Here is a 25888-nt window from a genome sequence, read left to right on the forward strand (position 1 = left end):
TTCGAAGTGGACAATATAAAAGTACATTTAAAATTTAAGGTATTTTTTATACAAATTTAATTATCTCGTCTAAAATTAATAATAAATATATATTTAAATTTTTATTAAAAGTTTAAATATATTTTTAAGGTTTTAAAGGTATTATTAAATTTTTGAAAGTTTGAGATTATTTTTTTTTAGACAAATAAAAATTTAAAAGTATTTTTATTAATTTAATTTAAAATTTATTAACAATGAATTAAATATATATATATCTAGAAATACAGAGAGATTTACGGTGATATGATCGTCTAGAAACGACAAGGGTTGCCCCCGTTTAATTATATTCACATGGAAACGAAACTATTCGCCTCGATTTGCCAACTTCATCACAGCCGCACGATCACGATTGCTATCGCGATCGAACGACCCCAATTCACCCAATCATTTCCACCCGCACCGACATCGTAAAAAAGTTTATTCCCTCGGTACTGCTGAAGCTCTGGCCATGGCCGCGGACCTCCGAAGAAGATAATGTAGAGAGAGAGAGAGAGGCAAATGTGAAGCTCTCACTCAGTGGAAGTGATGTATAAGTGTGAAACATACTGAACACATTGCGAAATTTGAAAAACCTTCTTCCTGAATCTCGAAAACCGCCGTCGGAATCATCTGCGGAACGGAAATAGAGTTTCCGGCGATGGTAGTGTTTGCATTTTTGGTTTTGCAGGTTACCTTTGCGTTGGCTTCACCCGACTGTGATTTTCCGGTGGTTTTCAACTTCGGCGACTCGAACTCCGACACTGGCGCCATTTCCGCCGCTTTCGAGCCCATCCGATGGCCGTATGGAGATGTATTCTTCAACAAGCCATCCGGAAGGGATAGCGACGGCCGTCTGATCATCGATTTCATTGGTAAGTGACGTAACATTGCGGTTATCTCTCTTAGTTTCCCGCCAGGATTGTTGATGTTGATGTTGATTTAGGGTTTCTGATATTGCAGCGGAGAGATTGAGATTGCCGTATTTGAGTGCTTATCTGAATTCGCTTGGCGCTAATTTCCGGCACGGCGCCAATTTCGCCACCGGCGGATCGACTGTACGGAAGCCGAATGAAACCATTTATGAATATGGAATTAGTCCATTTTTCCTTGACATGCAGGTGACTCAGTTCGAACAGTTCAAAGCTCGCTCCAATGATCTCTACAACCAAGGTTTCAAGATCTCTTAACTTCAATCTTTAGTTCATCTTAAATTTAGGCCATGAAACTCTTCTTTTTTCACTCACTGTTTTTGTAATCAAACTCCCACCGACAATCTGATCTATGAGATCCCACTTTAGTTGGAGAGTGAATCGAAGCATTCTTCAGAAGGGTGTTGAAATCTCTTTCTAGCAGATGTGTTTTAAAAACTTTGAGGGGAAGCCAAAACAATATCCGCTAGCGGTGAGTTTTGACTGTTACAAATGGTATTAGAGATAGACACTGAGCGATGTGTCAGCGAGGAGGTTGAGCCCTGGAGGGGGTGGCACGAGGCGGTGTGCCAGCAAAGATACTGGTGGGCTCCTAAGGGGGTGGATTGGAGGGTCCCACATTGGTTGGAGAAGGGAAAGAGTACCAACGAGGACGCTGGCCCCGACGAGAGGTGGATTGTGAGATCCCACATCGTTGGGGGAGGAAAATGAAACATTCTTTATAAGGGTGTGGAAATCTCTCGCTAGCAAACGCGTTATAAAATCCTTGAGGGGAAACCCGAAAGGGAAAGCGGTTAGTTTGACGTTTTCTTTTTTCTATACTGAAATTTTTTGTTGTTGATGATTGATTCTTAGCCAAGAACCCATCTGACAGAGAGAAACTTACAAGACCAGAGGATTTCTCCAAAGCACTCTACACTTTTGATATTGGGCAGAATGATTTAGCTATGGGGTTTAGAAAGCTGAGCATCGATCAACTTCGTGCTGCTTTGCCTGATATCGTTAACCAGTTTGCCTCTGCAGTTCAAGTAAGCAAAAGAAAACCCACTTTCTCACAGAGCTGTTTCCTTGCCATTCTTGATATGTCTATCATCTATTGCGTTTCAATGACACCCATTTGGTCATTTGCTGTATATAATAATGGTGTTTGGGCTGTTATAATAATTGAAGCAGTGCATCAGAAAAGTCTTTTTTGGGAAGAAAGTAAGGGAGATGAGTTCTAGAAAACAATTACTCAAAACATGTTTTGAACCTAATATTGACTCAGTTCGGTCGGTTTGAATTTGGTTTGTTAGTCGGTTTGAATTTGGTTTGTTAGTCGGTTTGAATTTGGTTTGTTGGTCGGTTCGTGTTTTTGAAGTATAGACTAGAAGAAACAGTCGATTGGTTCAATTTGATCGTTTCCTTTGCGCACATAATGTGAGATCCCACATCAGTCGGGGAGGAGAACGAAACATTCTTTATAAGCGTGTGGAAACCTCTCCCTAATATACGCATTTGAAAAACCTTGAGGGGAAGCCCGAAAGGGAAAGTCCAAAGAGGACAATATCAGCTAGCGGTGGACTTAGGCTGTTACACTTAACTCGGCTTTAGAAAGAAGTTGGTGTTGTTTTCTTCCACATGTCTGATAAGTTAGTTCGGGTTAGGTTTTGACCAATAAAAGAATCAATCTGGGGCGACCTACTTGTACCGTGCTCAAAATGATGAAGAGAACATGGTTTTGTTTTGTTATTTCTGAAAATGTTTGTGAAATTTGATAAATTTCAGAGGATATACAAGCTTGGAGGGAGATCATTTTGGATACACAACACAGGGCCATTTGGTTGCCTCCCAGTGAACCAATTTTACACTCTAAACCCAGCCCCAGGCATCCTTGATGAGCACGGTTGTATCAAGGCTCAAAATGATATCTCTATGGAGTTAAATAATCAGCTCAAAGCAAAATTGGAGAAGCTTAGGGCAGAGCTCCCAGAAGCTGCCATTACCTATGTGGATGTCTATGCTGCCAAGTATGCTCTTATCAGCAATGGCAAAACTCAAGGTTATTCTTCCATATCTCTTACTCATTATTAACATTTTCTGCTATACATTTTGTCGATGTCGAGGGAACAAAGAATCGAGAGTCTGCTGCCTTGAGTAGGCTCATCCATGGTTTTTCTCGAAAAGGGGTCCTTGCAATTTTACGAGACGGTATCTAAAGTTCAATAGGATTGTGTGATCTTATGTTAGAACATGTCTAGACTCTAGAAAAGGGTGGGGACAAAAAGGCTCAACCCGTCATAGAGTTAGCTGAATGCATTCATTTAAGAAACACGAACACGAGGGGTTAGAATATAGGAGCCACTAAAGAAATTGCCGAAGGCAATAGAGATTCTATACAAGGTAAAAGAACCATGCTCCTAGTTAACACTTAATCTTCGATCGACATCTATTTCAAATATCAAACTTTTGCAGGGTTTCCCAATCCGCTCAAGGTGTGCTGCGGATACCACGTAAGGTATGACCATGTGTGGTGTGGGACAAAAGCACCCATAAATGGAAGCTTGGTGTTTGGAGATGCCTGTGAAAACAGAGCTCAGTATGTGAGTTGGGATGGAGTCCATTACTCTGAGGCTGCTAATCACTTCGTGGCTAATCACATTCTCAATGGTTCATTATCAAGCCCTCCTATTCCAATCACAAAAGCCTGCCATAGGAGTTAGAACTATGATCTGTAGGCATTATTGAAGTTTCACTATTACTAATATTGAGCATGTATTTTGTAGTAGTACTTAATAAAAACTTAAACTTGTGAGTTCGGTGATGATTTGAGGTCGTGTTCTCGGGTTTAGTGCTTAAACGGTACTAAATTATACGTATACGGATGATGAGAAACAAGGATGTTAATTTAAGAGATAATCATCATTAAAGGAACAATAATTATCATGGGGTTTCTTCACCATTATCATCTGATACTGAATACATTATCATTTCTCAAATTTAAAGACAGAGAGAATAATGCATAATGTTTGGTCTACGATTTACAAGCTTATATAGTAGTATTCACAAATATAAATATAAATACACGTAGCTTACTGGCGGAGTCCTTCAGGCAAGGCTACAACTTTATGGAAGGGCACTGTTCTCTGGGGCAATGTCGACGACCCATCTTCCTCGTCGTCATCAAATTCCAACAAGTAACTGTCCAGAATAAAACATAGGATGAATTTGTAATGCACAATAGATGATCATGTAGTAGTAGTATATAGATGGTACCATGTATCATGATCACATCATTTGACACGAAAAATCGTTACGAGAAATAATTGTGGTTCGAAGGGGAGAAAAATGCATTCCATTGAAAATTGGCACCAAGACACAGTTGGTCGAAACTGATGGCAAACACACAACGAATGATCACAACATCCCGAGCCAATGAAATTGACCGTATAGAAAAGTGGTATCAGAGAGAGATCAAAACTGGTGGCAATAGCTTGAAAGCTCTTCTTTCATAAGCACGCAAGCGTGCTTTTTTAAAAGTGATTTGTAGTGTTTTTAGGTTTTTTCTTATTTTAAGAGTTGAACTATCTCCAAACCGACCATAATAGAATAGATAGGGGCGAATTTGAGTTTCTAGTGACAATCCCAATAAAACCAGAAGTGTCCCTTGTTTCAAAAAGAGGAAGACGGGTTATTCACATTTTATTTGATGGTCAGAGATAAATTGAAAGCTAAGCAGTGGTAGTTCTAAGGATTCCCGAGGGAAAAAATAGAGACGTCTCCTACATTACCCGTAATATGTGGAAGTATCGACATAATTTCAGAGTCATTCGGTCTGACTACTACATGAAGAACATAAGCCAAATGAAGAAACGGGAAGACCAAAAAGATATAGAATATATAAGTCCAGCCTTGTACGAATTCAAATGGGAAAAAGAAAGGAAAGAAGGTTCTTTTAAGCTGCTGACAAACCGACTAACCGACTAGGAAAGCCTTTCTCCATATGAGAAAGATGCGCTCATGGCTTTTTTTGTTCTTTCCTCATTTCAGGTGGTGAAAGAACTTTCTATATGGCTAGGACGAAAGGAAGGAGTAAGCTTTAATGGGCTATTTCACATAGAAAGTTAAAGGAATCAGAACATGATGGTCATCAAAGAGAGGAGAATCAGAGTAGACATGGAGTGATGAATTTAAAAAAGCAAAAAGAAAGAAGAAACGAGGTAACTTACTCATCTGTTTTCCTCTAGAAGCGTGAAGATGCCATCCATTCCAAAAGAAATTGTCAGTAAGTTGCACATAAAATTATAATAAAGGTTAGAAGTTAAGAGGATTGACGTAGTTTGTTGTGCTACAATTATGGCAGAAGAAGGTGTAGAGATGAAATGCTGACCTTGCGATGACCATTGACAACTGTTGCCCTATAAAGAGCGGTTGTGCCTGGATAAACAGCTAAAACTCGTCTTCCAGGTTGGAAATCAGGGACAGTAGAAGGATCATTTCGTTTTGGAAAGGGAATGATGGCTGACATTGGTAACTTGTATTTTCTGAAATTAAATTGAATTAAACATTGGTTGATTAGCATGAAACTGAGAACAAACTATCCAATTACCCACAATCAATAGCTTTACCTCTGCCCTCCACCTTCATCTTCATCGCCTGGCTCCTCATCTAGTACGTCAAATCTGTGCATGTTCATATTACATATTAAAATATCATAAAGGAGATTAGTGTCTGAAAAGTATCATGTTTTAATCATTATGGTGATCTCTTTTTCTTCCTTTTTTTCTCCATAAAAGATAAATCATGAGACTCTGCAACAAGATTAATGTCGAACTTGTACTCACAAAATGATGTTACGCAATTTTTTTTTAACAACTACAATCATGACAAGAAAATCCTATTAGAAACAAGATCGTCTAAATGTGATTGTAACATTCAAACATGTTTAAAATGATTTGATTAGTTCTAAAAATTCACAAATTAAGCTCCAGAGTGATCTCAAAACAGTGCACATAATCAAACATGTAAAACACTAATGAATGACAAAGCAAGGAGCACTATTGAAATGTTTGTTCCCTATATCTTTCTTTGCTTTGACAATCTTCCATCTCACCAAGTACAAATAGTCATCACTGAAAAGGGAATTTGACACGATGACACTAGTCACTGATTACTAATATTGAAGAAGCCTGTTAGAAGGCAATGTTGAAATTTGACCTTATTGAATACATGGGAATCATCATATATGAGTTTTCCATGACTAACCAGTTTCTTTCTTTGTTCTTTTCAAATAAAAATAACAATTCAACTTAATTTCCAACATGCCTAGCTGTTAAGAACTTGCTAGTATAATTCAACTTACAGTTTTGTCTCCTTATCAAAATGCATCACTTTTACAATAAACCATTCATCCTTCTCAGCCCCATCTGGCGTCACCCTGGCTGCCACCTGAAGATAACAGAAGATGGTAACTATACAGCTATCTTTGGTTGAAATTAATCAAAGCGTTTAAATTATTTTTAGTTTTTTTAAAAGTAAAAAGATAAAAATAAAATAAAATAAACAAAAAAAAGTGGCAATCGACATACAGACCTGTTCATCTTTCAGGTTGGCGCATGCCTCGAGGTTTCTCATGGCAGGAGAAAGGCGAGCATTATCTGAATCTGCCTTCATTCTTTTCGCTTTATCTGCCATATACATTCAAATTGATCAATAAACAGATAACCGCTTCAGAATATTTCTTCAAAATATGACAAGAGAATCAGCAGTAATAAACTAATGATTGTTTGCTAATAAGGGAAAGGATCGTAGGAAATTAATGACTGTTTTTTCGTTGATGGGCATATGTAGTCATATGAATAAATCTAAGATGCCATTCTAGGAGGTCCCATCCCATACATTTAGCAAATAAATACAAAAGTTAATTTCCTTTCTCCTATTATCCATTTGCAGCAATCACAAGTGTAGACTCATACCCACACGGACGCATGCGTTTAGTAATCAGAGTGGGTGGAACAGGGTGTACAGTTTCCTCAAGAATAGAAACTCAAAATTTCCGTTTCAGACACCATCAGGATGTCCATGAGTATTAGGGAGTATAATATACAGTAGTTTGGCAACTAAATTCAAGGGCTGACATTAATTGACCATCTATCAAGAAAGATTCAGAAGAAGGAACAACAAAGGAAAGAAAACATATTTAGTGTTCAAGTCTCCAATAAAATCAGCAAGATTCCTATCGTCTCCACTGTGATATTAACAAATATGGCCCTTCTGTTAGTTATGATTAGTTTTTATAAGAACACATAAATTCTATCCTGTGGTTAATCCAAGAGCGTAATACTTCAAGAGAAGCCAATGGAGCGGAAGAGTGGAAAATATGATTGGCCTCTTTTCATGATAATGTGTATAACATATCTTAGCCTGTATCAGAAAGCTTTTGGGAAAGTTATCTGTAAAACATAGTAGAGTTGAATAATTCTTGGAAATACCTATCCTTCTCCTTGGTTGCCCAGGAGGTCCAGCAGGCAGCAAAGTTTCAAGTTGACCCAATAAGGTTGTGGAAACGCTGCAATGAAAAAATAATATGGACTTCAATGCCATGCGCAATAGCTATGATCCAGACACACTTGGGGTAGATAAATGATTTCTATTCGTATGTATCTAAACGCGCACAAACTTACAAAAAATAAAACACAAGTGAACAAACTGAAGTATGAATTTCATGTAAGAATAGAGTAAAACTACCTCACTTCATCCTCTGAAAGTTGTTTTGCTTGAGTATATAGATGCTTTAGTTTTGACAATGAATTATCCCCAGGCTTCTCGACCACCTTAGGAGCTGCACACGATCAAATATTAAGGAGAAAGCCAGCTAAAAACAGAAATTTGAAGGAAGACAGGGTGACGAGCACTAATAGAAAAGAAAACTCTCTAAAAAGTGTGATAACAAACTCCCCAAGGTTATATACTTCTTTGTTTTAGTTAACAAACCAAAAACTAATCAAAATTACCGAGTTTATCATCCTCGCCTTCCAAATCCATATACACGTCAAAGATCTAGAACAAATATAAAACGAACCACAAACTTGCCCTTAATTTTCTTGACACCGTGGGTATTGATGGAACAATAAACTAGTTTAGCTTCGGTAATTAAGATAGTTTAGGCTTATAGTTCGTAAGTTATTCTAATTTCTGAATAACTTGTTCTTTCTTATTCTTTATTTCTTATTTCTTATTAATGTTATTTTTTTTCTGTCAAGGAACTGGGTGGTTTTAACTAATTAACATTGTCTTCTCTTGTCACATCGTAATGCTATAAGGAAAAGGCTTCGGATAAGGAAGTATTTCCACTGCTGAAATGTTTTCAGTAAGTTTCCTCTTATTTCAGCTTTAACCCTTTGAGCTCATTGAATCAGTCTCTTTGTCACGATACACTTAAAATTGAGCCGATAGCATTCAAAAGGCCGGCATAAAAAATTAACAGAAACCTCGGATTTTTTTTCATCACACACTCAATACCGCCTTAACAAGCTCAAGTATTGTTCCAAAAAAGAAAAAAAAGAAAAGAAAAAAAAAAAAGAATCAAGTAACTTCCAGTAAAATTCCAGAATGCAATAGCTCTCAGATTATTGTCATCTAATCCGAATTTCAACAATAGCCTCATCAACAGACGAAATTAATTAAACCAGCAGGAGAGCAAGAATCGAACATTTTGGCCAATTCCTACCAGCTTGATCTCGAAAAAAACAACAAAATACCAAACTCATAAAAGAAAGCAGCCATGATCAGATCAAAAGGTTTAAGAATTGAAGAATACTCACTAGCGAGGAGTTTCTTGTGCATCTTGTTAATCTCAAGAACAACATCCTCCAGATCCTTCCGCAGGCGATCGAGCTCCTTCGTGTTCGCCAAAATTCCGTCAATGTCGAGCGACGACATTGTTCAGTATGATCGGAGTAGCGATTTTATTGTTCTTCTACCGCTGATCAGACTGTAGAATGAACGAAGAAGGAAACAAATACATATATATATATTATATATATATAAATCATAATTCTACCTGAAGAATGGGCTTCTGGGTTTCTCATTCAATGCCCTGAACATTATTTTCCCCCCTTTTTAAAGTTTCTACAGAGAGATAGCAGCTGAGGGAATTACATGATTGCGATTATAATATTCAAAAATATTCAAAAATATTTGATCTAAATTATAAAAATACTAAATTTAAAATTAAAATAATTCAGCATACATTTTTTTTTATCTAAAGATATCTTTTCAAAAACAAATCTCAAAATAATATCTTTAAATATTCGGTAAAATCGAAAAAATATTAACAAATACGGTTAGTAATTTATTTCAAAAATATATTTAAACGTTCCAAAGAGTTTAAATATTACCTTTTTACTTTTTTACGAACTTCAAAATCACTTCTAATTTTTTTTTAAAAGTTCAAACATACGTTTACCGTTGATACATGTTTAAAAAATACTCTTAAATTTTAAAAAATATATTAAAAAGTGAGATAATATATGAGTGTCGAGACTTTTTCTATCCACATTAATCGTCAGATTTTTTTTTTTTTTGTTAAAATTAAGGATATTAATACTCCTTTTAAGATTTCTTAGTATTTTTTTTAAATATAATACTAATAATAATATTTGAATAATTTTTTTATAATTAATTTAGCCCTCACAGGAACTTTATAAACTCTTTTAAAAACACATTTAAAAGTTTAAAAAATTTATTAATATTTTAACCTTTCGATAAAATTAAAAAAATACTTTTACCAAAAATCTATTAATACTTTTTACGGTAGAATCTATTAATACTTTTTACCATTTTATTTAAGTGAGTAGTCTTTAAAATTTTAAATGTATTTTTTAAATGAAGTATTGACGGTTTCAATTTAATAGGCAGATGATAATAATATTTTAAAATATTTTGCAACATTTTAAAAGCATTAATTAAACTATTTAAAGTTCGAGTTTATGAGAGGTAATTTTTATTTAAATAAATAAATTTTACCGAAACTATTTATTAATTAATTTGTGCATTTATTGAACTTAAATTATAAAAGTTGATATTATATCAATATAAACATACGATCCCATATTGTTGAACTAAAAAAAATCGATATTATTATATTATTAAAATTAGAGAACTCGAAATATAGAAATTAAATATGAAAATTAGTGAGTAATTAGCAACACTCTTATTAATTAATATTTATTTAATTATCAATATAATATTATTTTTAATTTATGATTAGATGAATTTATTATCTTACATATAACTAATTAATTTAATTAAAAAAATATTAATCTTTATCAATAATTATCTCATATATTTAATATTTATTAAACAATGGATCTAATAAACGAGGCTTGAAATTTATTGGGCCGAAGAAATTGTAGGCCCACAAAAAGTTAATTGGGCTTGAGGCCCAAATAGCGGACTCGCGCGCTCTCAGACGGCCACAAATTTCGTCAGATTTCGAAATTTGAGGGAATTGAAACTGATTGATAGGCGCCTGTTTCTCTCTTCTCTTTGCTTCTTTTTTCCCGCTCGGGTGGTTTCATGGATTCAATTGCAGCAGCCGTAGCCACAGTCTCTCTTGAACAAGAGGATTGGGAGCTTTGCAACGACGATGGATTCGTCTACAAGCGGAAGAGGCGTCGATTGGACCCTGCGGAAGCTGTGGCAGCTCGCTCGTCGGTGGCTCAGGCGGTGGACCTTGAGGCGGAGGAGAATCGGCGGCGAGAGCGCAGGAGGAAGACGTTGTTGAAAGTTAGGGCAAAGTACCGGAGAGAGATTGAGCAGTGGGAGGTTTTGTCGAGCAACTTGCAGGCGATGGAGGAGAGGGCTCGGAAGCTACAGGAACAGTACCGACAGGAAGGGGAAGTAGGTATGGCGTCGCGTCTGGAGGCTTCCTTGTTGACTGTAGTTCAGCACAAGGAGCTTTCGTGCGCGTCAATGGTGGAAGATCTTCTCTCTCAGGTAAATCGGTATTCTGGTCTTGTGTGATAATTTAGGATAAAGGCGCAAGGAATATGAATTTTACGGATTCAGGCATTGAGTTGTTTAGGAATTTCCTCAATTTTCTCATAATTCATCATTCGTTGGTGAGATTTCATGTCTAAGATAAGAATTCCTAGTTCAGTTTGCCCTTTTTCGCAGATTGGGTGGAACTCTGTAGAACTAATTATTCCTCTACTCGATTGACAAATTCATCGGATTAAAGGCGTTCCGTTTTCGGTGGTATGAGGTTTAGATTTGGAAAATCTATTAGAACGGCCCACCATCCTAAGTCAAATATTCGATTAAGAGAACACACAGTTCTGAAACCGCTTGCATGGCCAAGTTTTTGCCCCAATCTAGATCCAATTTGTTACCCCGACTGAGATCAGGAGAGAAAATTGTCATTTTTCGCCAAATATTGTTCGAATTCATCAACCACTTTACCCCAAAAGATAGCCAGACACTATTTGTTCAAAAATCTCAATCATTTTCCTCCAAAGATGTTTTTAAGGTAAGGACTCGAGAGTTGTTGAGACATGTTCAGACATATCTTCAAATTGAAAATATTGGGTTCTAGTATCTGAGTAGAAACTTCATAATTTATAATTTAAACTTTTTGCCGTCTCCTGGAGTTTAAGCTTAAGATTAGGAAAATTGAAGGCGAATTCGGTTGTTTACCAGAGTTGGCCTTAGGGTGAGTGAAAACCCTTTCGAACCCTTTTCCTGGTCCTATATTCTTTTTCGCCTCCGACTGCCGCAGTGGTTCAAAACAAAATAGTTTCTCAATTATCAAATAGGTTATCTATCCTAATAATGATATCTAAAGTTTCAATTGTGCAGGTAGAAGCTCAGGAAGCCATCATTCGTAATGTTTCAAAGCTTTGTGATATAGCTGAAGCATTGTGCATGACGGAAGAAAACCAATTGAAACAGCGTCTAATTGATCTTCCCATCTGGGCTTCACCATGTGAGCTCATGGCCTCACTGTGCGACGAGTAACAATTCGAGCATTGAAGAGAAACAGGAGCCAAGGACCTTCCATTTGTAAGATCTTACTATGAATCCTATGAAATCACCAAAGTGTAGCCTAGTTGTGAAGATCACGTTCTTTGTTACAGTAGATAGCAAACTCTTATGCTTGTAGACTTAGTTCATTGTCGATATTAAACGGAATTTAGTGATCTTAGTTTTATAGAAATGTCGATGTTCATGTCATGAATATTTTATTTTGTGGGTGTTATTGGTCTTCCTTGTGCTTCCTCTCTATGATTCTTGATGTTGCTTTAAGTTGTAAATATAGGGTGTTCCAGTATATACAGGCTTGCTTGGGCACACTATTGCAAGGAAGGCAGACAGCCATATCAGTTAGTTAAACACAAAAGGGTTCAAGATTTATTTACAACCACTATGATCAGTGAATTTCTCATTATCTAATTCTCAACAGAGCTCAGAAACAGTACATGCCAAGATTCTTGATTGTTAGACAGATGGGTGCCATGGCAGCAATCCCAAATTCTGTTACATTTCCTGGATTGGCTTATTGGGTATTCTCATAGAACTACAACTAAAGTCAAGCTGTGCTTTTTTAGGGTTTTCTTCTATATTGGATCAGTAACACTTGTTAAAGCAGAAGAAGGAGCTTTTAGGGGTTTCTTCAATCATGCCGTGTGAGGCTTCCCCTGAGCCATGTCGGACAGCCATCAAGGAATCTGTACCGGGAGATTCAGGTGGCATCACGACATTTTCAGAAGCACATATCCGAGGTGGTATTACGGGTTCTCGAGGTGATATTCTAGCCAGGGACTGCAATAGCATCTGTATAATCTGGCTAAAGTTTGGCCTTGTATTTGGATCCTCTCTCCAACATGATGTCACTAATAAAGCTAAGTCCTCTGGAAGGTTTTCAGCACTAGGCCTCATGTTCTGAAAACAACAAAGCTATGATTATTCAAAACAGGATATTTGGAAGGCTACAAGATTGTTCATTTGCATACAATTAGCTGTAAGTACTTATCTAGTCATGCATTTATGTAAAAAGCTTCAAATTGTTGTAGAAACTGTTCTTCAATCAAATTACAAGTGGATTATAGCCCATTGTACTCTTTTGTAACGACATGCTTACCTTAAAAGCTGCTGCATACGCCGCCTGTAAATTCGACATGCCTTCGAAAGGCAACCTGTTAAGGATGAGCTCCCACAAGACAATGGCAAAGCTATATACATCAACTTTATGATTATAATGCTTTTTATCTCCATGTTTTAAAGTGACTGTGCTATAGAGCTGCCACCAAACAATACAAAGAAGAAATGTATAAGAGGCAGCAATGAAATGTATAAGAACTAAATATTCAAATAAGAAGCACCTCTGGAGCCATCCATCTATATGTTCCTGTTTCTGCAGTCATCATCTCTGTTACCGATTCTTCTCTTGCCAAACCAAAATCAGCAAGCTTAACTGTTTTATGATCTGCACTCAATATCAAGTTTTCTGCAACAAAGGAGTCTCGTTAGAGATATGTATAAAGTTGAAAAAATTTCACTCGAATGCTGTAGGTTCAACATGTCGTAAATATTTTTCAGGTATATGCGTTTGTCGATCCAACAGGTTCTCTTATCTCAGCTACGTGCATCGAAACTGGATTCAGTAACACAGTTTATATTTGTTTTGGCAATCATATTATAGGACAAATTTGAAACAATTTTGAACCTTTCATGGTGTGAAGGGTCATGTTGAATTCACACACACGAAATGTTTTAGATTCCCACCTCACAAATCCTCAATTCTAATGGCCCAAGCCCACCGTCAGCGGATATGGTCCTTTTCGAGCTTTCCCTTTCGAGCTTCCCCTCAAGGTTTTTAAAACGCATATGCTAGGGAGACCAGGAAGAGGTTTCTACACCTTTATAAAGAATTTTGTTATTCTCCCCAACGGACGTGGGATCTCACATAGACTATCTCTAATTTGGTTAAATTAGACAAGGAAGCCGATATGTTCATTAATGGCCGGCAACTCAGAAGATGAATTCAATGGAATTCTGGATGAAAAGGACGATTGAAGCTTGAGAAGAACTCATTTTAAGAACAAAATCAATTCTAACTACTATATCAGATGTCCATTCGTTTGGAATTCAAATCATTAGCCCTCATAGAAAGAAAAGGCTGTGTTTCCCAAAAAAAGAAAGAAAGAAAAGGCTGTGTTACCCAAAAAAAGAAAGAAAGAAAAGGCTGTGTTTCCCAAAAAAGAAAGAAAGAAAAGGCTCAATTTTCAGGGCAGAAGCAAATGATAATCTACCAAATGGCTTCAACATCATACACAAATCAGTAAATGGCATGGAAGTGGCATCTACCAGAGTCCAAAGAGCATAGTAAATCACTGTACCTGGTTTAAGGTCACGGTGAATAATTCCATGTGAGTGTAAACACTCCATTGCACGAGCAATATCAAGCGCAAACCCAATCGCCACATCAAGTTTCATGCTCATTGGCCTCAAATTCAATAGATATTTGCGCAATGTGCCGCCTGTGAGCAATTCAGTCACTATAACCATCACAGGTTCCTTGCAAGCGCCAATAAACTGAAAAAAAAAAAAAAAAAGGAGGAAGAATATCAATCGAGAAGCTCTGTTAGAACCTGAGAGACACTAAAAAACGTGATAAAAAGAAGCAAAAGTTCCAAAAGTAGAATTGATCATTGCCTTCACTAAGTTCTTGTGCTGCACTTTGGACAACATTGCTACCTCTCTGGCAAACCGAGCTGCTCTTCTGACCATCCTCTCAGGAGTATCTCCTTTGCCCACCATTTTGATAGCTACAATCTGAGTTTTGTATCTGAGAGAAGAGAGAAAGAGACAGAATTCAGAGGAGAGAGAGAGATGGAGAGGACTATAATATATCTGATTTCAGACAGACAGAGACACAGAAAAACCCATAAACGCACTTTCCCTCATACACCTTGGCATGGGCACCTTCCCCAATCTTCGGCCCAACAAAAAGATGTCTAGGATCAATCAACCATTTGGCATCCAAATAGAATTCATCAGTGGAATAGAACCTATTATCAGAACCCATATCTTCACTCAGGACTTTTATCAAACACCTTCTGTGCACTTCGTTGCTTCCTTCTTCTCTCAATCCACACAAATGAATCGTTCCCAAAAAAGACCCATCAGAGGTTCAAAGGTACGAACAAAGTACGAAACCAACAACAAAAAAAACTAGAAAACCCCATATTTGATTCTGTACAGACCCGTCCCTAAAATCCCGCTCCCGATCCAGAAATTGAACGGATTCTTGTGCTTGGTGGGGGAAAGAATATACTCCTCCACATGTAGGAAAGCGCAAATCCAGCAGCCCCAGAATATAAAATTGGGGAAATCGGTAAATAGATTAGGGGAAAAAACTAAAAGAAATCAGAAAAAAAGTTAGTGTCAGAAGCAGGGGATGTAGCAAATTAAGGTAGCTCTCAACGGAAATGGAGCAGAGCAATGAAAATGAAGGCGAGAACCAAAAATTGAGCTGTGAAATTGATGCTTCTCCGGCTATGGAAGTGAATGCGGTTGCCATCTGCAATTTAAAGCTGCAAAAGAGTTTTTGAGTTATTGTTACTGTTCCAGCGGCCGTGATTTGACTTTGAATACTCAAATTGAAGAATTAAAACACAGAGAGAGAAGAGATGATGGGGTTTGAAGGGAAATCCGGATGCACGGATAAGGACAAGATCTGCGCCGCTGAGAACTGCTGAAAATTGCTATGAAAAAGAAAAAAGACACCGTCTTTTGCTTAGCTCAAACTCCCTTTCTAATAAATTTTTAAATTTTTTAAATTTTTATTTTTTTATTTGTAGTTGTGTTCTTAAATATATATATATTTTTTAATAAATTCTTAAAATTTTGATTATATATTTAATTTTTAGTTTTAGTGAATTGCTTCGTGTTAAACCCGTTTAATTTAGGTATTAATTATCAATTATAATAAGCATTTCTTAGTTATCATATTCTCGAGATCTATTTGCCCACTTCCAGCTTAATGTTCTTTTCTTAAGTGAATGTTGGTCTCGATACTCTCGTGAAACCACTCCGACATGAGATGGTGGCTCAAGGAATACACATGTGCTAGCACATTTATGGGGTGATCAACCATTCACTTGGGTGCTCCCCCACTTAAACTCGACTACCTCTTTGCAGTAGTGTCATCCCCTTATAAGGACTCGCATCGTGTTCAGCTTGATACTTGTCTGACGCTTATTTTGAACCCTCAGCTTCTCTACTTGTAACCATTGTCACTGTTTCTTTAATACGAATGGTCTCAGTTCATTTACATACTCATTATTTACTGAATTAAATTTAAAATAATGCAACTTTTTTACTTTTTACTATAATAATTACTTTTTCATTAAAAAATTATGTTAAATATTTAAATTAAAATAATGTAATACCTAATAATTTAAAAGATACAAATATTTATTATTATTATTATTATTATTAAATAACTTAGACTTTTCTATTAAAATTAAAAAAAATATTTATTTTCGATAGGCGAATATTGAGCCTAGTCAAATCTGACATTCTTTATAATAAATATATCATAATAATATTATTAAATTTATATTATTACTTACAAAATATGTGAAATAATTTGGCACGTGGCTCTATGCAAACATTGACTAAGACACACCGACATGTTTAGAACCTGGGACGACATGTCTAAAAAATCTAATTTTGTTGAACGACATGACGTCACGTCAGTCCACAAACTTTAGAACTAGTAAAATCAATTATTAGCTTTCCTAACTAACCTTGTGACTTTTGAATAATTTTATGCTAATTTATAAATTTATCTTATTTTTTGGTTTTTTTAAAAAATTATTTTTCCTTGAGATTAAGAAATATATATAAAAATTTTAGAATCCATTAAACTTGTAATTTCATCAAAATATTTGATTTTTTTCCTTTTATTTTATGCATGATAAAATTGAACAAATCAATTCCTTTTAAATTCTAATATTTCAATAATAATAAAACTAAAAAATATCAAATTTGACATTTTCAATTATAATATTTTAATTCAATTTCCATCTTTTTTTTATTATTATTATTATTATTATTATATGTGAATGGAAACTTTTGACTTTACTTGGTATGAATTTATTGTATGAAAAAGAAATGAAATATTATTCTTTTACCCTCAAAGTTCAAAACATTGACGATGAGTAAAATACAACCAATCAAGTTGAAAAAAAAATGAAGATTTTCTAGAAGCAAATTACGAGTTAAAGGTCATTTTAACTTAAAAATTATTATTATTTTTATTGATTTATTGAATTGTTGTTTTTATTATTATTATTATTATTATTTTATATATATGGTGGAATAAGAATTGGATGGGAAAAAGGGACAAAATGGGAGCATGAAGGTAGAAGGAGTGTTCCATTATTTGTGTTTGTCAAAAGGGAAGAAGTCTCCTTTTGGTATGTGAAAAGGAAGTGTCGGTGAATAAGTGATTTGACTATTATTCTACATCTTCCCAACCCTCACCAATCATTCAAATTATTGTGTGCTAACACTTCGTTTTTAACATCCATCTTGTAATTGGTATAGGTCGAGCACCTACGTGGACTCCTACTAGAATTTTCTTCAACACCTCGTGTCTACGTGAACTCCCACTAGGATTTTCTTCAACCCCTCATGTTTGCACGCTTCAAGTCGAAGTCAAAAAACTATTGAACCATATTTGAGCAATAGAGTTTGGTCTTAGCTGAACCGAGGTACCTATTTGTATAGGGTTTCCTTCAACACCTCGTTTCTACGTGAACTCCCACTAGGGTTTCCCTCGGCATCCATCTTGTAATTGGTATGGGTCGAGCGCCTACATGGAATTTTATTGGAGTTTCCTTCCGCATCTCATGTCTACGTAAACCCCCACTGGATTTTTCGTAGTACCTCGTGTCTATATGAACTCCCACTAGAGTTTCCCTCAGCACCTCGTGTCAACGTGAACTCCCACTAGGGTTTCCATCTGTACCTCGTGTTTGAACGTTTTAAGTCGAAGTTGAAAAACTATTGAACTATATCTAAGCTATAGAATTTGGTCTTAGCTAAACTGACTGAAATTTTGTTGCTACGACATGTATGAAGTTAGGATGGAGAACTATAAAACTCATTCCATATTCCCATTTCACATTATATCTCCTTAAAACCTCTTCAATCTAAGTATTGTGACTAAAAAAAAGGGAGAAATCCAAAATTTACCTTAAATCGGTTATATCAAATTTAACCAACCAATTTTTACCTTTTTTCTTTTTTTTTAACGGCGATATTAATCCAATTCAACCCTACTCAGCCGCCAGCACCGCCACCTCTCCCGATCTTCTTTCTCCTTCGACGATCGTTAGTGACCACAAGCACAGCGCGCGACGGTGCGTTACCATTTCGTTCTCCCGCTCGAGTAGCAACCACATACGGAGGCGGCGTGTGCGGTGGTTTCGGCAGGTTCGAGCGTCTGTAATTATTGCGCCTCGTCGGCAGTTCGAATCCCGGTGACACCTTAAACAACGACCCAAGCGTGTAGACGGCGTCTGCTACACTCATCTCCGGCTAGCCTTAAGCAACGACGGCGACAGCAAGCTACGTGAACGACGCGTCCCTCGCCGTTTCGCGCTGCTACCCCCCTCTCGTTGCGGCGGCGCGATTTCAACGACGGCGAGTCCATACTCGCGATAAGCTAAGAACAACATTTGATGATTATCCACAAACCGAAGACTTCACATTTGGTAAGTGGCGTCTTTCTGTAACTCTGCAGCTTGCAAATCATATACATGAAAAGCAGGGATCAGTTAGTGAAGCTGTTTGAAAAATGTAAGTGTAGCAAAAATCTAGCTGAATTGCAATGTTATACGCTCAAAATTGGCCTTGCTCATGATACTTTCTTCGCCACCAAACTTAGTGCACTGCATGGAAAATACACCTCTCTCGTGCAAGCACATAAGGTGTTCGAAGAAACGCCGAGCAAAACAGTACACCTCTGGAATGCTATTCTTAGAAGCTACTGCAAAGAGAAACAATGGGGACAGACTTTATATCTCTTTAATGACATGGTATCTCATGGAATTTCAAATGGGAAACCTGATAATTTCACCATTCCTATAGTTTTAAAGGCCTGCGCAGGGTTGCAGGCACTTAAATTTGGAAAGACAGTTCATGGGTTCATCAAGAAAAATGAGAAAACTGACCTTGACATGTTTGTTGGGGCTGCATTGATCGAACTGTACTCGAAATGTGGAAAAATGCACGAGGCACTTCAAGTTTTCTTGGAATTTCCTCAACCAGATGTAGTTTTATGGACTTCAATGATCACAGGATATGAGCAGAATGGAAATCCTAAGAAGTCAGTTGATTTCTTCTCTCAAATGGTGATGATCGAGCATGTAAATCCCGACCCCGTCACGCTTGTCAGCTTAGCATCGGCTTGTACTCAACTGTCGAATTCGAAGCTCGGAAGTAGCATACATGGCTTTATAACTAGACGAAACCTGGATTATGGCTTATCCTTGGCGAACTCGTTGTTGAACCTATATGTGAAGACGGGGTCTGTAAAAGCTGCAGCCAATTTGTTCGAGAAAATGCCGATAAAAGATGTGATTTCATGGAGCTCCTTAATTGCTTGTTATGCTCACAATGGCGCAGCAGCTGAAGCACTAAACCTGTTCAACAAGATGATTGATCAGAAAATCAAATTCAATTCAGTCACAGTGATTGGTGCATTACAAGCATGTGCAGTTGAATGTAACTTAGAAGAGGGAAAGAAGATCCACGAACTTGTTATCAGGAAAGGTTTGGAGTTGGATATTTCAGTTTCCACAGCTCTAATTGATATGTACATGAAGTGTTTTTCACCTGAAGAAGCCCTTGTGGTGTTTGAAAAAATGCCCAAAAAAGATGTGGTTTCTTGGGCTACCTTACTGAGTGGATATTCCGTGAATGGAATGTCCTCCAAATCAATGGGAACCTTCAATACGATGCTGTTGAACAACATAAAACCTGATGCCGTTGCCATAGTGAAAATTCTTGCTTCTTGTTCAGATTTGGGCATTCTCCAACAAGCACTTTGCCTCCATGACTATGTTGTTAAAAGTGGCTTCACCGATAACGTTTTCGTAGGAGCTTCGCTTATAGAGCTGTATTCAAAATGTGGCAGCACAGTCAACGCCATGAAAGTATTTGAAGAAATGAAAGTAAAAGACATTGTTACCTGGTCTGCGATCATTGCAGGTTATGGAATCCAGGGACAAGGAAGAGAAGCTTTGAAACTGTTCGACAAAATGAGAGAGACATCAGAAGTTATGGCTAATGAAGTAACATTTCTCTCATTGTTATCTGCTTGTAGCCATGCCGGTTTGATTGAAGAAGGGATCAAGATATTCAACATGATGTTGAATGAATACAGAATAGAACCCAACATGGAGCATTACGGCATCATTGTCGATCTTCTTGGTCGAACAGGAGAACTCAACAGGGCGCTGAACTTCGTTCAGAAAATGCCAATTCCGGCAGGGCCCCATGTCTGGGGTGCCCTGTTAGGTGCCGCTTGTATTCATCACAAATCTGACTTGGGAGAGATTGCAGCAAACAATCTCTTCAAATTAGATCCTAATCATGCTGGGTACTACATACTGCTATCTAACATTTATGCTGTGGAGAATAATTGGGAGAATGTGGGAAAACTTAGGAATATGATAAAGGAAAAGGGTTTGAAGAAGATTCTTGGGCAAAGTGTGATTGAAGCAGGAAGTGAGGTTCATAGTTTTGTAGCTGATGACAGATTACACCCAAAATCTGACCAGATTTATAGGTTGCTAAGAAATTTGAATGTTAATATGAGAGATGAAGGTTATAGCTCTAATTCAAAAACCTATTTGCAGGGCATTGAGGAAATTGTATAGTAAACATTCTATTGTAGGGCATGTAAGTTGAAGAAACTACTCGAATTGAGAGCTGAACACATCGTTAGCCAGTGATTTGATTATCGATCATCTTCCAAACTATAATCAATCAGTTCGCACTAGATTTGTGCTTAGCTTTGGGAATGTTAAAACCACAACTACCAATCAGCCAGAGCAGAAAATAGAAATCTATTTATTTGCTATCACAATTCAGTCTCCTGAAAGTAACATCGTTTACTAACCTTTGTCATGAGTTTTGATGGCCGAGGAATGGAGCTTAGGTTGCATATCAGCGTCCGAGTCCAACGTGGGACGGGAAGATCGCTGGACTTCCTCATAGGCAGCAACGGTTCCGGCAAGGTCACTCCGATACATCTCCGGCCGACGGAAGCCAGACTTCTCGTCTTCGACTATTGAAAATGTGGAGAAACGGTGAGATTCCGAGAAGTGGAGTAAAATTGGCGACGGAAATTGGTGCGAAGCGGAGTGATCGATAGAACGGAAGAGGAAGAGAGGTTCACGTAGAGTTTTGCTGAGAGAAGAGAAGCAACGATTTGGTCTCCATAATCGCATAGCTTGCCATGTTAGGCGGCGCTACCGAGTCGTCAAACGGCGAAGATCGCCGGAGAGCAGTGGAAAACAAATGACGGAGAGAATAAGATGTGAAATATTACATTTATGTTTGAAAATTTTGAGTTCAACAATATTTTGTAATTTTCAAACTCGAAATTTTGGTTCAGAAATTTGATTTTAGTATCATTCTAATCTCTATCATTAAATTTTTGATAAATATCCCAATCAATAGTTATATACAGTAAGCGTTGTTACCTTTTGCTTACATTCTCATATAACACCAATTTCAATTTCTCAAATCTTGCTTTCAAAACTCTCTGTCCCTATTTTCTAAAACTTTCTTCTTGAACCGAGGCCAAAAACTCGAGCATACATCGCTTGGCCGTAGGCGACGCGAGAACGAATAGGTTTAACTCACTTGTTGCTGAGAAGTGAGTGTTGCACAATCGTAAGCCCGATGCCATCAAAGAAAAAAAGAAAAAAGACGAGACACTATTTTATTAAAACAATATTTTATATTTTTTTTTCTCGTCTCTATTTCTCTCTCCTTTCTCCTTTCTCCATCTTCCATTTATAGTTGTCACCTTCGACATCCCCATCAACCTCGATACCTTTTTTTCAGCCTTTTTTCCATTAAAAAAAATCAAAAGGCTCGATGTTGAGGATTGTTGGGAGAGGAGTCCTACGTAGGCTAATTAAGGGGTTGATCATGAGCTTATAAATAAAGAATACATCTCCATTGGTACGAGACATAGGAAAACCAAAAGCAAAGCAATGAGAACTTATCCTCAGAGTAGATAATATTATATCATTGTGGAGAGTCGTAGTTTCTACCGATCTTTTTCGACGAAATCTATGAAAAGGTAGGAATCATATACGAAAAGAAATGGAAGTTTTGAAGCAACAGATTATCTTTTTTTGTAGTGAATAAAAATGAAAGAATTATGTGAGTCAGTATGAGAGGGAAACCCAACAATTCCATTCCCCAGTTTGATGCATCTTTTCTGCATATTTTCTCACACAGATTTTATTATGCAGAGCAGCAGCAGATAGCACAGTAGAGTGAGTTACAAAGTGACAGTTAAGAGAACATGAAACCACAAGAGGACTGAATTGAAGCACAGCACAATACAAATGAGGAGAGGAGAGGAGATTGGTTGATGAAAAGACTGAAAAAAGGAAATCACAATAAAGATTCAAAAGAAGTCAATCTCTAAATAGTTACCTTCAGGCTTCACGTCGACTCCCGGCATCTTTTCGCCTGTTGCTGCTGCGGCTGCGGCTGCAGCGGCGTGTGGTGTCCCCATTTTTGAAGAGAAATCAATGACATCCATTCTTGGTACCTCTGGAGGATTGGCGCAGCGGATGAGTGCCCAATTCACGCTTTGGAAGAATGGATGTTGCTTGATCTCGGTAGCACCTCGTCTATAAGCGAGACGATGTTGTGGTTCTTTTACAAGCAAACCTCGGATCAAATCCCTTGCTGCAAAGCTCACAGAAGGAGACTCTGGAAATCTCAATGGCTGACCAACCACGTTAAATAATGTAGCACGGTTCCCTGCCCCCTTGAACGGAGTTCTACCGAACAAAAGCTCGTAAAGAAAGATCCCAAAAGTCCACCAATCCACAGCACTGCCATGGCCTTCACCTTTTATGATTTCAGGTGCCAGGTACTCATGTGTACCAACAAAAGACATCGATCTCGCACTTGTCGGTTCTGCAATTAGCTCCGGTAGAGGGCTCACTTGATGATATACTTCACTTTTCGGTTTCGGTTTCGACTTCTTTTCTTTCCTGTGTCTGCTAAAGAATCGAGGCGTAAAACATGCTGGCTGGATACAATCTGGCTGCATTATGCAAGTTGGCTCAATGCAAGCAGGCTGGACACAGTATCCTGAACTTTTAGCTTCTAAACCCGAGTTCGATGATTTAACAAGGGTCGGGGAGACCGCACATCTAAGAGAGAGGTCAAAATCAGATAGCATTATGTGTCCATCATCTCTCACTAACACATTTTCAGGTTTTAGGTCCCTGTAGATTATCCCAAGCATGTGTAGATACTCCAAAGCAAGGAGAACTTCAGCCACATAGAATCTGGAAAAGTACAGAAAATATCCAATGAAAATCGAGGTGAGCCACAGTCCCGTAACCGTTCATAATGAAAAGGGCTGTCTACAGAAGCCTATGATAATGTGCAAATTGCTAGCTCTCTAATAGAGTGATTTCACAGGCAAACAGAGAAATAACCATAAAAACTTAACATCTATTGCACCATGGCATCCAAGTAGGGCGATGAGAGACGAACGAAATGCTTCGATGTCAAAAAAGTAATTGAAGTCCAAAGTTATATTAGAAAGAAGCAGCACAAATATATAAAATTCTAGGATATATGTCGTTCGACCCTATGAAGATTTCATGTTGTAGCTCTGTAATGATCTGTGGAAAGTTTGAGAGGAAATCTTTCCACCAGTGCCATATAGAAGGGCAGTTCATATTTGATTTATTTAAGGAGCACATCTGTTCCTAAGAAATCTTAAATAGAGACAGCAAATGTTCTGTTCGGTTATTAGAGTGAAAGAAAGATAGAGCTATAGGATAAGAAAACAATTCAGACCTTGCAGCATGCTCAGGAAAATATTTCCCAGGTTGTCTCTGCCGAAGCGCGTGCAAGTCGCCCCCGGGGCAAAACTCCATTACCAAACAAGAGAACTTCTCTGTCTCGAAATGTGTATACAAAGTTGGCAGGAATGGATGATCCAGAGATTGCAATATCTCACGTTCAGTCTGAGCCCTCAGAAGCTTCTTCCTACTTGCCAAAGCAGCCTTATCCATAACCTTCATGGCAAAGTAAGTCTTGGTACCAGTTAACTCCGAAAGATAGACGCTACCAATATCGCCACATCCCAGTCTTCGAAGCAACCGGAAATGGTTCAATCCTAACATCCCATCATGGGATCTCACGACTTGTAATGCTTCCCATCTTGTGTCATTTGCCTGATGGGGCTTAGACATGGCATTGCTTAAACTACTCGAGTTGCTCTCATCACTGATATCACTGCCAGTGCTGCCTCGGTACACACTCGTTTTCCTGCTTTTGTCAATATCATAGGAACTTGTGATGTTAATGCTTTCACAAGACTTGTCAATGCTGCTTGCACATTCACTCACTTCTGTGTTTGAGAAACTTTGTTTGGCCTCTGCATATAAAGTCGTGGAATATATGCTGGCCTGAGGACTTGGACAAGATAATTCAGCTGGCTGAGACTTTTGTTGGTCATTTATTTGTGTGGCAGCTCCTTTTGATGCGTTCAATACTTGATTTCCAGATTCTTCCAAGCCATTTGAACAACAATCCTTAGAATCGTCGATAATAGGCTTCACAAGCTCGGATTTCCCCTTATTCGAAACATGTGTATGTTTTTTCACATCAGCTAAATCTTCAAGCTGCACATCTTGGTTCAAATTGGCAGGATGTTTTTTACTACTTACAGAAGAACCATTTGGATGGCGAATTGGTTTCTTGGCACAATTTTGAGACATAACACAGGAAGTCGAAGAAGTTGCTTCATTCTTCGACGGTTTAGAGGAATCAAGAATCCTTGATGCAGATGTCGGGTTCTGATTTTTCAGTAAAGAACTCATACCATCAGCAAGTGGCTCCATCAGCAGCTCCGGCTCAAGCACACTCTCAGGCCAGATCTTAAGGTGTGGTGAATGGGATTCGACGATTGATTATAATTTATAACCATTATGGAAATTCCCAAAACCATTAACTAAAAAATCTTCCACTTATTAATGCCTTTCTTGCAAACGCCAATGAATATCTATCGGTTCTGGAAGTTGAAAAGTTCAAATTGATTCAGATAAACTGTGAGAGAGATTGAAGATTCCATATCCAGTAACTCAATCAATCAAAGAAAATCCCCAAGATTATGAAGAAAATCATTTACCTGTTGATGGCTTATCCGAAGCTCAAGCAGTGAGCCTTGAGCAATATCAAACCCTACAAAGTCGAAAAAAGAAAATCATGTAAGTAAATTCCAAATACCGCTGTAATCACATAACAACAGCAGATTCTTTAATCCGCCGTCTAAAAATTTCTTCGTTTTCTTCCTCGGAAGCATCAACGCCTCATCTAATTTGCTCGAAAACACTAGAAATCAAAAGAAGCTTAACCTCAACACCGAACTCTTTTCAAGAGATTCACAACACGAAAACCAAAATTTCCAGTGTCTTCAACTACTGATTTTGATTCTTTCAAAGTGAAAACCAAAATCAAGCACAAAACTCAACCCACAGCCCTCCAAATCTTTAACAATGGAAATCAAAAAAAAAAAACACCGAACAAAATATCCACGAACCACAACTACACAATGCAGCAGCAAGCAAATCTTTCAAGACAGGCCAAAAAAAAAAAAAAAAAAAAAAAGT

The 25888-nt window shown here is 37.5% G+C and overlaps 6 protein-coding genes across 9 annotated transcripts in view; 3 read left to right on the top strand and 3 right to left on the bottom strand.

The window, feature by feature from the left end:
- The first annotated feature begins 469 nt into the window (after positions 1–469).
- Positions 470–3783, top strand: LOC111442066 (GDSL esterase/lipase At5g14450-like). Its single transcript, XM_023079328.1, has 5 exons — positions 470–890; positions 979–1188; positions 1803–1975; positions 2715–2988; positions 3402–3783. Exons 1-5 carry the CDS (start codon positions 677–679, stop codon positions 3647–3649), a joined length of 1119 nt encoding a protein of 372 aa, XP_022935096.1. The 5' UTR covers positions 470–676; the 3' UTR covers positions 3650–3783.
- Positions 3784–3896: 113 nt separating this feature from the next.
- Positions 3897–8949, bottom strand: LOC111442069. The gene is made up of 9 exons (XM_023079330.1): positions 8750–8949; positions 7674–7767; positions 7418–7494; positions 6519–6613; positions 6289–6374; positions 5555–5608; positions 5317–5470; positions 5156–5169; positions 3897–4127 (listed from the first exon to the last, which is right to left on the bottom strand). Exons 1-9 carry the CDS (start codon positions 8865–8867, stop codon positions 4019–4021), a joined length of 801 nt encoding a protein of 266 aa, XP_022935098.1. The 5' UTR covers positions 8868–8949; the 3' UTR covers positions 3897–4018.
- Positions 8950–10430: 1481 nt separating this feature from the next.
- Positions 10431–12362, top strand: LOC111442071. 2 transcript variants are annotated; one of them, XM_023079333.1, is made up of 3 exons: positions 10459–10925; positions 11787–11990; positions 12247–12362. In XM_023079333.1, exons 1-2 carry the CDS (start codon positions 10506–10508, stop codon positions 11943–11945), a joined length of 579 nt encoding a protein of 192 aa, XP_022935101.1. In that variant the 5' UTR covers positions 10459–10505; the 3' UTR covers positions 11946–11990; positions 12247–12362. The 2 variants fall into 2 exon arrangements, with proteins under 2 accessions (XP_022935100.1, XP_022935101.1); XM_023079332.1 differs by lacking the exon at positions 12247–12362 and having other exon boundaries at positions 10431–10925; positions 11787–12212.
- LOC111442068 (serine/threonine-protein kinase HT1-like) lies at positions 12342–15698 on the bottom strand. Its single transcript, XM_023079329.1, has 6 exons — positions 14885–15698; positions 14643–14775; positions 14327–14522; positions 13310–13434; positions 13069–13227; positions 12342–12869 (listed from the first exon to the last, which is right to left on the bottom strand). The coding sequence occupies exons 1-6, from the start codon at positions 15013–15015 to the stop codon at positions 12555–12557; spliced, it is 1059 nt and encodes a 352-aa protein (XP_022935097.1). The 5' UTR covers positions 15016–15698; the 3' UTR covers positions 12342–12554.
- A 2474-nt stretch (positions 15699–18172) lies between these two features.
- LOC111442064 (putative pentatricopeptide repeat-containing protein At3g01580) lies at positions 18173–20938 on the top strand. Of its 2 annotated transcripts, XM_023079324.1 has the most exons (2): positions 18173–18800; positions 18889–20938. In XM_023079324.1, exon 2 carries the CDS (start codon positions 19037–19039, stop codon positions 20882–20884), a length of 1848 nt encoding a protein of 615 aa, XP_022935092.1. In that variant the 5' UTR covers positions 18173–18800; positions 18889–19036; the 3' UTR covers positions 20885–20938. The 2 variants fall into 2 exon arrangements, with proteins under 2 accessions (XP_022935092.1, XP_022935091.1); XM_023079323.1 differs by having other exon boundaries at positions 18751–20938.
- A 1472-nt stretch (positions 20939–22410) lies between these two features.
- Positions 22411–25888, bottom strand: part of LOC111442065 (protein kinase PVPK-1-like) — a 4664-nt gene continuing 1186 nt past the window's right edge. For both annotated transcript variants that reach the window (XM_023079326.1, XM_023079325.1), the window contains 3 exons: positions 25408–25460; positions 24072–25290; positions 22411–23551 (listed from right to left, as the gene is read on the bottom strand). In XM_023079326.1, coding sequence (XP_022935094.1) covers positions 22654–23551; positions 24072–25120 — 1947 coding nt within the window. In that variant the 5' untranslated portion in view covers positions 25121–25290; positions 25408–25460 and the 3' untranslated portion in view covers positions 22411–22653. The remainder of the gene's footprint in view (positions 23552–24071; positions 25291–25407; positions 25461–25888) is intronic.

Source organism: Cucurbita moschata, unplaced genomic scaffold (assembly GCF_002738365.1).
Source record: "Cucurbita moschata cultivar Rifu unplaced genomic scaffold, Cmos_1.0 Cmo_Scf00004, whole genome shotgun sequence".
Lineage (NCBI taxonomy): Eukaryota > Viridiplantae > Streptophyta > Magnoliopsida > Cucurbitales > Cucurbitaceae > Cucurbita > Cucurbita moschata.

Excerpts from the sequence above, each read along its gene's own strand:
- LOC111442066 (XM_023079328.1), top strand. The coding sequence starts at position 677 with ATGGTAGTGTTTGCATTTTTGGTTTTGCAGGTTACCTTTGCGTTGGCT. Across the intron at positions 891-978 it reads TCTGATCATCGATTTCATTG|CGGAGAGATTGAGATTGCCG; the intron begins GTAAGTGACGTA and ends CTGATATTGCAG. Across the intron at positions 2,989-3,401 it reads CAGCAATGGCAAAACTCAAG|GGTTTCCCAATCCGCTCAAG; the intron begins GTTATTCTTCCA and ends AAACTTTTGCAG.
- LOC111442069 (XM_023079330.1), bottom strand. The coding sequence starts at position 8,867 with ATGTCGTCGCTCGACATTGACGGAATTTTGGCGAACACGAAGGAGCTC. Across the intron at positions 7,768-8,749 it reads GCACAAGAAACTCCTCGCTA|CTCCTAAGGTGGTCGAGAAG; the intron begins GTGAGTATTCTT and ends GATCGTGTGCAG. Across the intron at positions 7,495-7,673 it reads CTTTCAGAGGATGAAGTGAG|CGTTTCCACAACCTTATTGG; the intron begins GTAGTTTTACTC and ends TTTTCATTGCAG.
- LOC111442071 (XM_023079332.1), top strand. The coding sequence starts at position 10,506 with ATGGATTCAATTGCAGCAGCCGTAGCCACAGTCTCTCTTGAACAAGAG. Across the intron at positions 10,926-11,786 it reads TGGAAGATCTTCTCTCTCAG|GTAGAAGCTCAGGAAGCCAT; the intron begins GTAAATCGGTAT and ends TCAATTGTGCAG.
- LOC111442068 (XM_023079329.1), bottom strand. The coding sequence starts at position 15,015 with ATGGGTTCTGATAATAGGTTCTATTCCACTGATGAATTCTATTTGGAT. Across the intron at positions 14,776-14,884 it reads GCCAAGGTGTATGAGGGAAA|ATACAAAACTCAGATTGTAG; the intron begins GTGCGTTTATGG and ends CTCTTCTCTCAG. Across the intron at positions 14,523-14,642 it reads AGCACAAGAACTTAGTGAAG|TTTATTGGCGCTTGCAAGGA; the intron begins GCAATGATCAAT and ends TTTTTTTTTCAG.
- LOC111442064 (XM_023079323.1), top strand. The coding sequence starts at position 18,761 with ATGAAAAGCAGGGATCAGTTAGTGAAGCTGTTTGAAAAATGTAAGTGT.